This window comes from Talpa europaea (assembly GCF_964194135.1).
Source record: "Talpa europaea genome assembly, chromosome: 13".
NCBI lineage: Eukaryota > Metazoa > Chordata > Mammalia > Eulipotyphla > Talpidae > Talpa > Talpa europaea.
Genome location: NC_140080.1, coordinates 52,539,211 through 52,554,142, shown reverse-complemented (window position 1 = coordinate 52,554,142; position 14,932 = coordinate 52,539,211). Strand labels below are relative to the sequence as shown.

At 38.9% G+C, this 14,932-nt stretch overlaps 1 protein-coding gene across 5 annotated transcripts in view; it reads left to right on the top strand.

Moving 5' to 3' along the window:
• The window catches only part of PTPRM (protein tyrosine phosphatase receptor type M), a gene marked incomplete at its 3' end in the record, with an annotated part of 796,072 nt that overhangs the window by 299,602 nt on the left and 481,538 nt on the right, over positions 1-14,932 (top strand). For all 5 annotated transcript variants that reach the window (XM_084252855.1, XM_084252854.1, XM_084252853.1 and 2 more), the window contains exon 3: positions 11,720-11,991. In XM_084252855.1, coding sequence (XP_084108981.1) covers positions 11,720-11,991 — 272 coding nt within the window. The remainder of the gene's footprint in view (positions 1-11,719; positions 11,992-14,932) is intronic.

Below are 14,932 nucleotides of genomic sequence, written 5' to 3'. Positions count from 1 at the left end.
AGAGAGTGCCCCTGGCTGAGCTGGTTACCCTGCCACTGGTGTTCTCTACCCCAGACCACAAACCCCAGGTTCTTCTCTCCATTCACTTACTGTTCAATGTAGAATGCATCTCCTCACTGCCAACCTGTTGAAGTCTGCACTGGTCTCTACTGTCCAAGGGAAATTCAGTCCCAGTCCTGTTCACAAAACTATCTCTCTCAATAGCATTCCTCTGGCTCACTGCTCCAAGAGCCACAGCCAGTGGTGACCAGCCCCTGCCATTACCTCTGCTGGGTCTGTCACATCTGTGCTCCTGGCAGGACCTGCTCTCTGCTTGTCAAGGTTCTACTGTGTCTAGGCTGCTTCCAGGGACCCGTATGTGGTCTCACTGGCATCTGCATTTGGTGAGTCCAGGACCCATCCTGGGGGTTGCTGAGATCTGTGGGGGCCTACTTCATCAGGGCTAATTGCTAGTCCTGTCCTGCTGCTTGTGGGGCCTGCTGGGTACCCAGCTACCCATTTGGTCTGCTCCCTGCTTGCAGGGGCTCCCTTCTTTTGGACATTGCTACTAGCGTGTGTTCTAATAGTCTCTTTTTCCTTCAGGGATTACTGGCTCTGCACTGCTGCAATTTAACTGTGAGTTATGGAGGAGGTGATGAGCCCAGTGTCTTCACTGTGCCACCATCTACTCTCACCTGTATAATTTCTTCTTATAACAAGACAAAGCTTATTCACTAAATAAACATGTTAAAAAAAATCATCTCTAAATCAAAAGTAATTTAGAGGAAATATTAGCAGAAGCCTATATTATAATGGCTGTATCATTTTGAGATTTAGGATGGGAACTAGTGTCTAAAGATGTCAATCAATTAAAAAAAACCTGACGTATAGGAAATTAAGCAGTCTCTTAAGAACATTCTAAACAGTCAACCTGTCACTTTCCCATTGTACTTATGGCTCATTTCCTGAGATGCAGTCAATTAGCATCATCAGAGAGTTAAAAGGTTGAGTTTGTTTTACTCTGTGTTTTTTCTTATAAATTATAAGACACACACCTAGTATTTTCTAATAAGTCATTGAAGCAGTTTGTCTAGATGACACACAGTAGTACAGTTAGTTTTCATTAAAGCCTCACTTTCCTTATGAAAGGAGAACACATTATTTCTCTTAATGGAACCCCAAGGTTTTTCCCCTTTTCCATGAGCTTCTTAGGTCTTTTGTCTCATCTGACAACTATGTCTCAAAGCTTTTTAAAAAACTGATTGGTAGTCATAAATTTACAAATTTTAGGGGTACATCAAGTTGCATTTATGCATATGGTGACAAAACTTAATGGATCTGATTTTTTGATACAATGATTTTTTTTCTTCCTGTGTTGTTTACATGGTTTAGATGTTAAAATATGTTTAAAATATGATTGACAGCTAAGTTGTAAGGTTCTTGCTAGAGGAATCATTCCATGTTTGATAACAGTTTTCAAAATGTCCACTACATAATGAACCTTCAGATGAGTCTATTCATAGCTAAATATGACTTGTTTAGAAAAAGAACATATTTTGGTCAGCTCAGTACTTTTGTGAATAATAAAGGAAGAAGAATGCCCATTCAATTGCACTGTGAATCACTTAACTGACAATTTTGGTTCTTAACTACTTTGGGGTATTAATATGTACATGCACACATATGTCTTTAAGCCAGTGTTTCATGTACATTTTAGGTATTTGACACATGCTTATTATTATTTTTATACCACCTAGATTGATGCAGAATTCCCTGGGGGAATACAATATGGGGCACTATTTAATGACTTGTAAAAAGCCTCATTCCTGATAGTCTGTCAGCCTCTGGTAAAAGTCCCAGAGCTCACCAGTGGATTCTATTTATTTACACATATTTATTTACACATATTTTACATATGTACGTTATATGTATAAATTATATGCAATATATATTACACTTATATGTCAAATGTGCAAGATAAAATATATATTGCATCATTACCAGTGGATTCTAAAATGAGGAGTTTGTGTGGTTGGTTAGAGAGTTTTGCTTGAGCTTCCGTGTGATATGTCCCTTCTTTGCCAATTCTGCATTTTCACCAGCATATTAGGAATATAGTAAATAAAAAAAAAAAGGTACTGCAACTTAGAAATGGTCTTGCCCAGTGATTGAGAATCCACATGACAGGTGAGAAGAGAAGGGTAAAATAGAAAGGAAAACATGACTTTTGATGAAGAATTTTTTCACTAAAATTTCATTCTCTAATGGAAAGTATTTTGTGTTTGTGCTAGGATAAAATCTTTGTGGGGAGCATACCGGAAGAGGTATGACTTTGGAAGGACTTGTGATATCTGTTGTTCAGAACATAAATGTGGCTGTGGAGACATTGGTTGCATCAGGCTGAAATGGGTGCTAATAAGTATTTTTAAAGTGACGGTGGCACCTCCCTGCAGAGACTTTGTTCATTTTGGGCTTTGCTCCCTGAGTTCATTTATTTCTCCACAGGCCTTCATTTTCCCTATTTCACAAGGTTTCTCATCAGAAAAGACATGTACTTTAGGGCCATTGTTAGAACTTGCTGAGGGAGCAGGAAGAGGAATGGAATCTGGTATTTTGATATTTGAGGAATGAGATCAAATTTAAAATTATAAGTTAAAAAGCTTTCTCTCTGAAAAGGCAGAGCTCAGTTTAGATCTTTTTGATATTATTTGTTGGAAGGAGTTACAGTGTGGCCATAAGGCATTTCTGAGCTATGAATTCAATTATGGATTGAACCTAGCATTCACTTCTCTATTTTGCAAGCGTAATAAGGTAGAATAGAAAACATGAATACATACACATACACACCAGAAAGATAGTGAAATACGTTTTTTATTGAAAGTTTTGTGTCTGAAAATGTGTGCATATGTATGTATTATGTACACAGCATTGCCCATGTGTACTGGGTTGCAGTATACAATGCATTTGATACTATGAAGTATAGTCAAAGTGTTTGACTTGCTTTCTGAATATGAACATGAAAATTTTTAATTGCCCCTGCTTTGTCAGATGCCGTTTGTGGGTCCTTTGTTGAATTAGCTATTCTCTCTGTTTCTTTGAAACTGCACTGTTGGGAGGATTTAATGAGATGCAGCTTATTGAGCTCAGAGCTTAGGCACTGGGGGCTTGTTTGCTTACCTGCATTCTCCCCTTCTCCTTAAGACCAGCCAACGTGTGTGGGGATTCTATGTGGCATTACTTACTGAGTTTGCTCTTCCTTTTCCCCTTGAAGTCAATTCTCTCCTGTATTCATTCTTGTGCCTTCTTTCCATTCACACTATTTACCTGCCTTCCATTCTTCTACCACTTTCTTTCATATTCAGAGCTTGGCTATATAACCATTTTCTTTGTATTCAAAAAATAACAGTTTTTTTTTTTTTAATTTCACTCCTTAAAGTTTGTCTGTCTTAGCCTGCCTCTTGTACTATATGTATTTGTCACCAAGGATGCCTTGTGCTGTAACTTTTAGTCTGTGCCACTGAGTGTGGTCTGCAGGTCAGAGCTGGTCCACACATTGTTTCTTCCTGGGGTCTGACCAATATAAAAAATGAAAGCAAGTCTTTAGATGTTTTTATAGGAATTTGACAGAGTAATTTTGTGTAATTTGGGTTTGTACTTTGCATGTTTTCTCTCTTTTTTTTAGAACCTGTGTTTATTTTATTTTACGTAAATAAATTTGTTCTGAGATTCATTGGATAATTAAAAAATAAAATTATTGTTGATTGAGAAGTGAGAAGTGCTGTTCTACATAACTGAATTGTTGCAACTGGTGTATCTAAATTAAGTCAGAAGAAGCATGAAGGACCATGTAAACTGCAGCCATAGTATATGTGCCAGCAAAGATGGAATTCATAAACTTTTTGTGTAGTTCTAGGATGCTAAGTGCACAAATTTTAAGGCATGGTCATAGAGGAAAAATTGAAAACAAAACAAAACAAAAAACCAAAACAGCCAAAAAGAGAGAAAGAACAATGATGTGTGTGCTTTCACTAAAACTAAGTAGTTAAAAAATGAATTTTAATAGCTTTGAAGTCCATATGATGCTGCTTTTCTGTCAAAAGTATCTACTAACAAAATTCTCTCTTCCTGCTGATGGAAGGAAATACTCCCTTTTTTGTTGTGTGCGCAAAGTTTCTCAAATGTGGGAAGAACACTCATGTGGTTTCTTCAGGTGTGGTGTATTAGCATACATCCAAAGGGTGTATAGCCCTAGATCCTATGCAATGTTATAAGCCACATTACCTCAATAAAAAGTAATACAGTAAAAGATAAAATTAAGTGAAAATCTAGAGCTTCTATCAGCTTCTAGAGCTTCTATCAGCTTCTATCCAATGCAATTTTTAATGATGGGGTAGAAAGGAATAACTAACTATATGTAGTTATTGCTGCTATAATAAACAGTGATGGAAGATAGTCTGATCAAAAGCATTTGTGAGTGGATATGATTAAGCTAAAATTAATTCATCCAAAGATTTCAAGAGTGTGAACATTGTATATGCTCATAAGACAGTTTCTCTTTTCAGGGAAATCAAATAACTATTCTTAATTTAAAAAAAAGATTTATTTTTATTTATTTATGCATACAAGAGCTGGGGTGTAGGCCAGAAGTGCAGAGAGTTGGGGTGAGAGGATTCACCAGAGACAGAGTGGGAAACAGGACAGGTGGATCCACTGAAATAAACTGCTGAAGGGAGCAGCAAGCGAAACAGGAGAGGTTTGCTGTGCCATGTAGCTCCATGCCAGGGGATCCAACTCATGCCTCAGTGGCTGGTGACAGCTTGATCTTGCTGAGACCTTAACCCCTGCGCCACCAGGGAGCCTCCTTACATACTTTTATTTTTTTCATTTTTTAAAAATAAATTTTACTTTTATATTCCCCATACAATTGCAACCCCCTTATTTTGACCTCAATCCCTCCCCTCCCTGCCCCCCACCTCCAATAGAGTGTCTCTGGTTCATAGTTTTTTGTTGATTTTGATTTTCACTTTCTTAAAGTTATTCTTTTTCCTGGTCCCTTATTTAAGTTTTCTAGATTCCTGCTGTGAGTGAGACCATCTGGTATTTTTCTTTTTCTTTCTGCCTTATTTCGCTGAGCATGATCCCTTCCAGCTCCATCCATGTTGCTGCAAATTGCATGTGTTTATCTTTTTTGAATGCTGAGTAATTTTCCGTGGTGTATATGTACCACATCTTCTTGATCCAGTCATCTATTTTTGGGCATTTGGGTTGTTTCCAAAGCTTAGTTATTGTAAATAGTGCTGCTATAAACATAGGGGTGCAGGTGCTCTTTGGAATTGATGTTTCTGTGTCCTTTGGGTAGATACCTAGGAGTGGAATTGCTGGATCCTGAGGAAGCTCTATGTTTAGTAGGTCCAGAAATCTCCACACAGCTCTCCATAGTGGTTGGACCAGTTTGCACTCCCACCAACAGTGCAGGAGAGTTCCTTTTTCTCCACATCCTCGCCAACATTTGTTGTTGCTAGTTTTTTTAATATGTGCCATTCTCACTGGTGTAAGATGGTATTTCATGGTAGTTTTGATTTGCATTTCCCTAATTACAAGTGATGTTGAACATTTTTTCATATGCCTGTTGGCCATTTGCATTTCCTCTTCAGAGAAGTTTCTTTTTAGCTCTTCTGCCCATTTTTTGACAGGATTAAAGGATGAGTGCAAGGACTCCCCTTTTGAAGCTGACTCCCTCACGTTTCATTTGCCTGAAATATATATTCTCTGTTTTTATACTAGTGACTTTTATACTAGTTACTTATTATCTGAACACAAACAGAATTCCTATGCTAATTTGAACTATGATTTCTTTTATTTATCTGCCCTTTCAGAGTGTTTTTGTAGGGGAAAAATTCAGGTAGGAAGGGACCTGCAGAAGAACTCCCAATTACTCTTTGAAAATGCATTTCTTCATAGTCAAAACAGTAAAGCAGAAGGTAAAAATTAAACATTCAGCCACATAGGGATATTTTTAAATAGCAGATCAATGCTCTAAAATTGAATATAAATGCTTTGAATTTTTTAAACATTGGTTGGTGAGTTGACTTTAATAGCAGATAGGTGATAAATTCAAACCACTAAAAGCCATCTCTTCCCTCCCACCTGCAGTTCCTTTCAGCACAACTGTGAATTGAATTTACCCCAGGATTTTGGGTTGCTAGTCTGTGCTAAACACAAATGTCATACTTTCTTCCATAAATTTACTGTAAGTCAGCCATGCTGCACTATCAGGCAATACTTGTGTTGGGTGACATTGCACCTTCTGTAGTCTAAAGTCATAAGTCTTCATGGCCACACCCAGAAATAAAGATCCCTTTCCCAAAGCTTCAATGTAGGGGAAAGATTAATTGAGTAGAATGTTTTGTGATGTTTCAATCCTAATGTTCCTTTATAATAAAACTGAAAAATGACCAATTGAGTGAATTTAGAATTGGATCACAGGATAGTTGAAAGATGGACAGATGGAAATACATGGAATTAATTGCTGAAGAATTGCAGATAGTTTGGAGAAGTATGCATTAAACAAATTTCTATACATTAAATAGAATTGTGGGGGCTTCATAGAAATACCTACTAAGAAACTCTGGGAGAAGGAAAAAATGGGAACTACTCAAGAAAGAGTCATAGGAAACAGGTGCTCAATAGAGACTTTTCCTCTATAGAATCTTGAGTGTTGACTTCAGAGTGTTTTCTGAAAAGTTTGTAGGAAGAGAGACTGCCTGAGACAATGGGGGGCGGGGTGGTAGGGATGGAATTGTGTCTGAGGGTGAGAACAAATGAAAGGGAGGACAGTGCAAGTAAGTGGATGGTTCCATAGTGCTACACATGTTCTTGGAAAACTGACTAATTTCACAAAATCACACCTTGAAAACCATAGATCTGTGAGAAGAACACGGTTAGAGCCAGCTACTCAAACTATGCAGCTTTGTAACTAGAGAACCGACAAAAACAGTAACATTGATAAAAATATTGGGCCTCCTTGGTGGCCAAGAGGTTAAGCCTCAGTGCTATGGCCTGAGTTCAGTCCCTGCCAGGGAGCTAACCCACATGTGGCACAGCAGACCTCTGCTGCCTCGCCCTTTGCTCCCTTTAGTAAATCCCGTCAGTAAATCTGCCTGTTCTGCTCTGCACTCTATCTCTGGTGAATCCTCTCATCCCCTGCACCTCTGTTTTTCTACATCCCTGTTCTTCTGCACAAAAAAATAAATAAACTTAAAAAAGAAAAACACTGGTCCCGTTAACTCCCATTTGGCACTTAGAATCCCAGTAAATCCATCCTTAGCTTTATACCCTCCAGCTCTTCCTTCCAACTAGAGTTTCTTAAAGGCATTTCCTTTCATTCAAAACTTTCTGTCAACTTACAGATATGATACAGTTTTGTCTTCTTTACCAATAAATGTTATTTCCTTTTTAAACTCAGGAAAGGAGTGGAAGCTTCAGTGTATTCATCTGTTCTCTAAGTTTCCAAAATAGCTTAACAAAGTGGAAAGAGGAATGGGCTTTGAAACCACAAAAGTTCTTGCCAGTTCTTCTTACACTAAACAAAGAGAATTTTGTGGGGGTTTTCACTTTAAATGTCATCACGTATCCTTTCATTTGAGAGAGAATTTGCCCCTGATCACTTCAAAACTTTAATATCTTGAAAAAAATCATATATGAACCAGAAAGACTGCTGTGTTACGTATGTATCATCCTGTATCGCCAGTTCTTTTTGAGCTTATCTGCAGAAACATGCCAAGTGAGAAAAGAGACTGCATTCTGACTCAAAAAAAAAAAAAAAAAAAAGAAGAAAGTGAAACTCTGCAAACCAGGGAAATGTCACGGTTCATGGGTCCTCACCTATGTGCTTTTAATTGCAAGACACGACTCAGACGCAGAGCATAACAGCAGCATTTATTTACAAGGGAGGAACTGGGAGAAAAAAAAAATAGGAAAAGATTTCTAAGGCCACAACTGGCCATCTGTGTTACCCCAAATAGTGTCTATAGTGTTCAGAAGTCCAAACCAAAAGCAGCTTGTGGAAGATGGCATTGCCCCTTCCATGAGAGCCTAGAGCTGGGGACAAACTATAAGTGTGTACCGGGATCCAACTCAGGGTGGCAGCTGAAAGTGTTCACAAGGGAGGCAGAGCTGCAGCAGCCAGCAGCAGTAGTCTGGAGGCCAGGCTGGGCTGTGCCGGAGGCCACAGCAATAGGAGATAGCAGTAGAGGTGGCATGGGTAGTGGCCAGTGGCACTGGTCAGCAGGACCTGTTAAGATCAGGTAGTAGTGGACAGCTCTTAGAGGCACCAGACATTGGCCTATGGTGCTGGTTAGGAGGCTGTGTCAGTTGTGCTGAAGGCAGGAATAACATTCAGGTGGCATTGTCAGAGGATCTGAAGCAAAGATCTCCCCAGGTGAGAGTCCCAGGCAAGATTGTTTGATGAAAGGTAGACATCTGAAGTGATCAGAGTCCCAGGTGAGAGTATGTGTCTGAATCCATATGCTGCCCAGCTTTTTTGACTTTCAGGGTGGGTTGGTTTCAAACATGATTGACATGTTTTCAAAACTGGCACCATTTTCAAAACATTGTTGGTGCCAACATGGACTCAAACCTGAGTGAAGCATTTTCAAAACTTGTGCAGATTTCAAAACCTAAACCCCACAGGCAAGTGATACCCAACCTGTACTGAGCTTGGCTGCCTCTCAGTCAAACCAGGCACACTCCACTGAACCCAGTTGCTGGTGGGCCACAGTGCAGCTCTTTTTACAAAAGGGTCATAAAAGTTTGTCTCACTTGAGTATTTGTAACTTGGATTATCTTTGAAGTGCACACTTACCTCAAGATAACCATATCTGTGTACTTCAGACAGTTCAAAATGCTGAGAAACATTTTGTGCTGGAATGGAACACATCACAACAATTACTATTTAGCTGGGAAAACTATTTTTTTTTTTTTTTTGGTATAGTAAAGGCAGAAAATCACCCAATTTATGGTAACGTGAAAAGAAATTCCTCTGTTTCAGCTTCATCCAAGGGTTCATACTGAACTTCACAGGATATAGGAAATGTCTACTTTGCCACCCTTCTCATATTACTTATTTACCTCCCCTGGAAGGTAAACCATGTTTAATTGTTAGAAATACAATAGGGAATACTTATTTTGTACTTGGCAGTATGGCCATCCTCAAGCTTCTGGTGATGCATGTTAACCTCAAGGCTTTGGCATGCCACAGCCCCATCAGAGGAATGCACGTGACAACTATAGTGCAGGCATCAGAGTCCTGAATGATAGTGTGGAATAAATCTGCTTTAATACTAACAGCAGACAAGTATAATTTTTAACTCATATTTTATTTTATTTTTTTTATTTTTTAATATTTTATTTTATATAATTCTTACATCATTTTTCATTTTTGCACAATGTGTGCATTTTCATTTTGGTTATATTCCCCATACAATTGTACTGCCCCTTATTTTGACCCTAGCCCTTCCTCTCCCTGACCCCTCACCACCACCACCCCCCCGTAGTATGTCTCTGGTTTATAGTTGCTTGTTGATTTTGATTTTTACTTTGCATTAATTAGTCTTTTTCCTGGTCCCTTTAGGTTTTCTAACTTCCTGCTATAAGTGAGACCTTCCAGTATTTTTCTTTTTTCTTTCTGACTTATTTCGCTGAGCATGATGCTTCCCAGCTCCATCCATGTTGCTGCAAATTGCATGAGTTTATCTTTTTGGATTGCTGAGTAATATTCCATTGTGTATATGTACTACATCTTCTTGATCCAGTCATCTTTTTCATATTTATGATAGGGTAGATCAGCCTTAGATATACATTTTGTAGAACACAGCTAACCCAAATTATTTTTTGCTGCTACTGTTCCTATATCTTGCTGCTACTGTTCCTATTCTCTTATCGCAGCTTGCTCTTAAATTGCATTTGAGGTTCCTCCATATTACTGGAATATATGTTCAATAGGTAACACTTCCCTGTGGCTTGGCGCTCATATTCCAGGTGCAAAGTACTCACCTCTTGAGAAATTGCTCTGTTTTGAAATATCCTCTATAATTTCCCTTCACTGTTGTGGAGGGGTTTGTTTTCCTCATATATGTTCAAATGGCACATGAAAAAACATGAGGTTATTGGAGTGTGGCAGGATGAGTAATAGGCTGCAAACACAAAGGCTCAAAGTTCTGGTTTCACCACTAACTCATCCTAAAACCAGAATAAACTGCTTCCTATCTCTCTGTGATTCAATTTCTATTGTCTTAAATGTTAACACTAGCTCACCTCATGTATGAACACTGTGAGGGTAACAGTCATAAACAAGGAGTCTGTAATTGATCCCTTAACAGTAGCCTATTAATTTATAAAGGATAGCCATATTTATTTTTATATAGTCCTTATGATAATTCCCTGGAGGGTAGACTTATTTTTCTGTTTAAGATATCTTATAAATAAAACACACACACACTTTTCCTAGTATGTGTGTGTAGATAGATACTAACACACATAAACCTATACACAGACATACTTAACCACCTTGAAGCTGTGGTTCATAGTAAGGAAAATTTTAAAAGGGAAACTCAATTGAAGACAATAATCTTCCTGCCTAGTGGAAATCATGAGTTCATTCCCACCTGAGTAGTGTGTTTGTATTTTTTTTTTCTTGTTTATACTCCAAATTCAGGTATACTTCCCCCTCAGAGTTTCGATGTATTTCTCCTCTGCTAAAATAAACCTGTTTTCTCTTTTACTTCCCTGTTACTTATGACGATCTGTTTTCCCTTTTATCTTGCAACAATTTGCTTTCATCTTTCTTTAGGTAGTTCATAAAATTTGGATAATATTTTAGTTGTCATTTTTGTTTCTTATACATGGGGAGTAAGTGTTTGATGCCAGGGTATTTGGAAGGCTGGAATCCATTGGGAAGCTCTTCAACACTCATGGGTGGGTTAGTTCATAAATGTACCGACAGGAAAAGCTCACAGGGCCTTCTCAGAAAGGTCATCTGCTGAGTGGAGTGACAGTTGCATCTGCGTGCTCTGTGTTATGCCTGTTACGGAAATAACCCATGCTGTTAAGGAGAAGCAGTTGGTATAGCAGTGGGAGAGAAGGTGTGAATCAAGGAAAATCATATTATATTGAACACAAGGAGCATCATAGGGCCAATAAACTTTTCTAAGATTCCACAACCAGACCGATGTATTATTTCTCTCTAGATTTTATAAGGATGTGAAAGAGATTGTGATTACTAAATGGTGGGCTGCTGTAGAATAGTGCTGCCTTATAGAAATTTCTCAGATGATGCAAAGGTTCAGTTTTATGCTGAACAATATGCTGACCACTAACTCATGTGGCTTTTAAGCACTTGAATTGTTGGTCATATGATGGAGACCCTGGAGTTACTATGGATTTTAATTTAGATAACTGCATGTGCCTGGTGACTACCAGACTGTTCACTGCATATCTGCAAATCAGACATATTTCTGTGATCTTGGAGACAAATTGCAATGACATCAAGGCATTTTCCCTTTATTTTTTTTTTCTCTTTATTAATCTTGAGAACACTCTGCCTGTAAAAAGGTATGAAAGACATGGGACTTTTAAAGACTCAGTAAGATATGGAAAGCACAAGTAAATGAGGGTGGCTTTTAAGAAGTGACTAGAAGTAATGGCTCCGGTTGTGACTTTGTTTTTGATTTTGTTTTCACAGGCTCTTTCATGTTGGTGAACACATCAGGGAGGCCTGAGGGGAAGAGAGCCCGCCTCCTCTTACCTCAACTTAAAGAAAACGATACCCACTGCATTGATTTTCACTATTTTGTATCCAGCAAGAGTAATTCTGCTCCCGGCTTACTCAGTGTCTATGTGAAAGTCAATGACGGGCCTTTGGGGAGTCCTATCTGGAATATATCTGGAGACCCAACTCGTACATGGAACAGGGCAGAATTGGCCATTAGCACTTTCTGGCCTAACTTTTATCAGGTATGCTCTTTGTTTTCAACTTTTGTTTTGATGCATACTGAAAATACAAATTGTTTTTATGTTAGGATGATCAGAGAATATTGTGGGTTTTTTAATACATTTTTAGATCAATGTAAGAAAAGCCTATGCTATTTGATATCAGTTTAAAACACCATTCAAACTTTTTTTTTGCATATATTGATTTAAGAAAATGAAAGCAGTAACCTGCAGCAAGTCAGGAAATTTTGCCTGCAAGGATATCTTACTTTCTATTTTATGTAAGCCATATATGACCCTGGGTCATATGGTTAGTTCCAGTTTTAGTAGTTTGAGGAACCTCTGCCAACTTTCCTTAGTGGTTGGACCAGTTTGTATTACCACCAGCATTATAAGACGTTTCCTTTTTCTTCACATCCTAGCCAGCATTTGCTGTTGCCTGTTTTTTTTAATATGTGTCATTCTCACTAGTGTGAGGTGGGGCATCTCATTGTGGTTTTGATTTGCATTTCCCTGATTTTAAGTTATGTTGAACTTTTTTTTTTTTCATATTCCTGTTGGCCATTTGCATTTCCTCTTTGGAGAAGTGTCTTTTTAGCTCTTTTGCCCATTTTTTGACTGGATTGTTTTTGTTGAGTCATGTGAGCTCTTTGGAGATCTTTGAAATCTACCCAAAGATCACCAACAAACATTGTTTATTACAGCACTATGTACAATAGCTAAGGTATGACAACAACCTAAGTGCCCAAAAGTAGATGACTGGATCAAAAAGAGGTGGCATTTATACACAATGTAATACTATTAAGCAATCAAAAATATAAACTCATGCCATTCAAGCAACATGGGTGGAGATAGAAGGGATTATGCTCAGTGAAATAAGTAAGAGGGAAAGAGAAAAATATCAAATAGTCTTACTTATAGGAGGAGCATAGGTAAACCAAACAAATGATCAGGAAAAAAAAAAAAGATAAAACTAGCAGGCAAACTATAAATCTGAGACATTCAGCTGGGGAGGGGGAGGGAGAGAGATCAAAACAGGGGAGGGAAGAACACAGACTATGGTGATGCATCGTTCATACATGTCTTGGTGGTGGGAATTTTATGGGGATGAGACCTGAGAAAAGAATGAACAACGATGTAAAATACATATAAATTAAAAATAAAAAATATATATAAAAAAAGAAGTGAGCTTTGTGGTGATCAGCTAGTGAACTGCAGGTCCTTGCTCCCAGTCAACTAAGAAGCAGGAAGAAAATGCCCTGTGTAAACTGATCTGTGCCATGGAGGGTTGTGGTCCTGCATTTTGGCAGTTCTCTAGTGACTTACATGCTTCTCTGAGTTCTTGCCTGAAGTATCAAAGGTGGGACCCAGGAGCATTTAATTACAAAAGCAATCCTGATGTCACATCTCTTCTGTCAGAGAATGTTGGTATCGCAGGAGCGTCTGACGTCTGACTCAGAGCAAAGGAAGAAATAATTGACAGTAGAGTTTGGTGTTCTACTTTCTTTTATCCATAGCACCTTTAACATTTGACTTGGTATGAAGAATATTCAATTGATTATAAACTATGAGAATGAATGCATTAACAAAATTGTGATATTATGCTTTACTTTCTTTTTTTTTTAATATTTATTTTATTTATACTTACAAGAGCTGGGGTACAGGCCAGAGATGTGGGGGGTGAGAAGATTCACCAGAGACAGAGTGGGGAAAAGAACAGGTAGACTGACTGAAATACACTGCTGAGGGGAGCAGCGGGTGAGACAGGAGAGGTCTGCTGCGCCATGTGGTTGCTCCCTGGCCACCTAGGGATAAAACTCGTGTTGCAGAGGCTGCGGATTGCTTCATAGTGTGGTGCTTAACCCCTTGGACCACCAGGGAGGCCCAGTATTACTTTCTTAATTCTTTGTGCTCACTCAGGAGTCAACTGGCACAAGTGTTTAATATCATTTCTCATGTTTAATTGAGAGTTTCTCTGCTAGGTAAGGGGAAACTGGCCTTATCAAGGGCTGCTTGTCTTCCAATGGCTTGAATAACACCCAAGAAGCCATTCTGCAGGTTTAGTTTTATTAGGGCAAGTTCATCAAAACCCATTTCCTCAGGGCCTCTCCGATGGCACAGCCGGTTGAGCGCAGTGCGGTGAAGCTGTCCGCAGCTTCTGCAGCATGGGTTCGATTACTGGCTGGCCAGGGAGATACCCACATGGTGCAGCAGACTCTCCTGTCTCGTTCGCTGCTCCCCTCAGCAGTGTAATTCAGTCTGTCTGCCTGTTCTGCTCCTTACTCTGTCTCTGGTGAATCCGCTCACCTTCCTATGCCTCTGGCCTGTACCCCAGTTCTTGTATAAAAATAAATAAATCTTGGGCCTCCCCGGTGGCGCAGCAGTTGAGCGCTGGGTTGCGAAGCTGCCCACAGCCTCTGCAGTGCCAGTTCGATCCCCGGCTGCACCCCGGCCACCGGAGGAGGGTCCCACATGGTACGCAGACCTCTCCTGCCGCCCGCTGCTCCCCTGAGCAGTGTACTTTGGTGCTTCTGCCTGCTCTGCTACCTGCTCTGGCTCTGGTGAATTCTCTCACCCTCCCGCACTTCTGACTGTACCCAGTGCTTGTATAAATAAAAATAAATAAATCTTTAAATAAATAAACAAACAAACAAATAAATAAATCTTTGTAAAAAAACAAAACCCATTTCCTCTACCTTTGAATTTGATCATGGGAGTAGATGTTAATTTTTTGCTTAGCTTTAACCCTGTACCTGCAACAATTTTTAGTATTTATAGATTGGTAAATGAGTATTTTTTTAGTGAAAATAAAGGGAGTAGCGAAAGTTCTGTTAGTACACAGGTAAACTCTTAAAATTATTTTAGAGTGCGCTTAGGTAACAGGTTGTGAAAATGTTGAAAGTTTATACATCTTTAAATTTAGCAGTGTACTACCAGGAATTTCTCCTAAGGAAATAATGTAGAG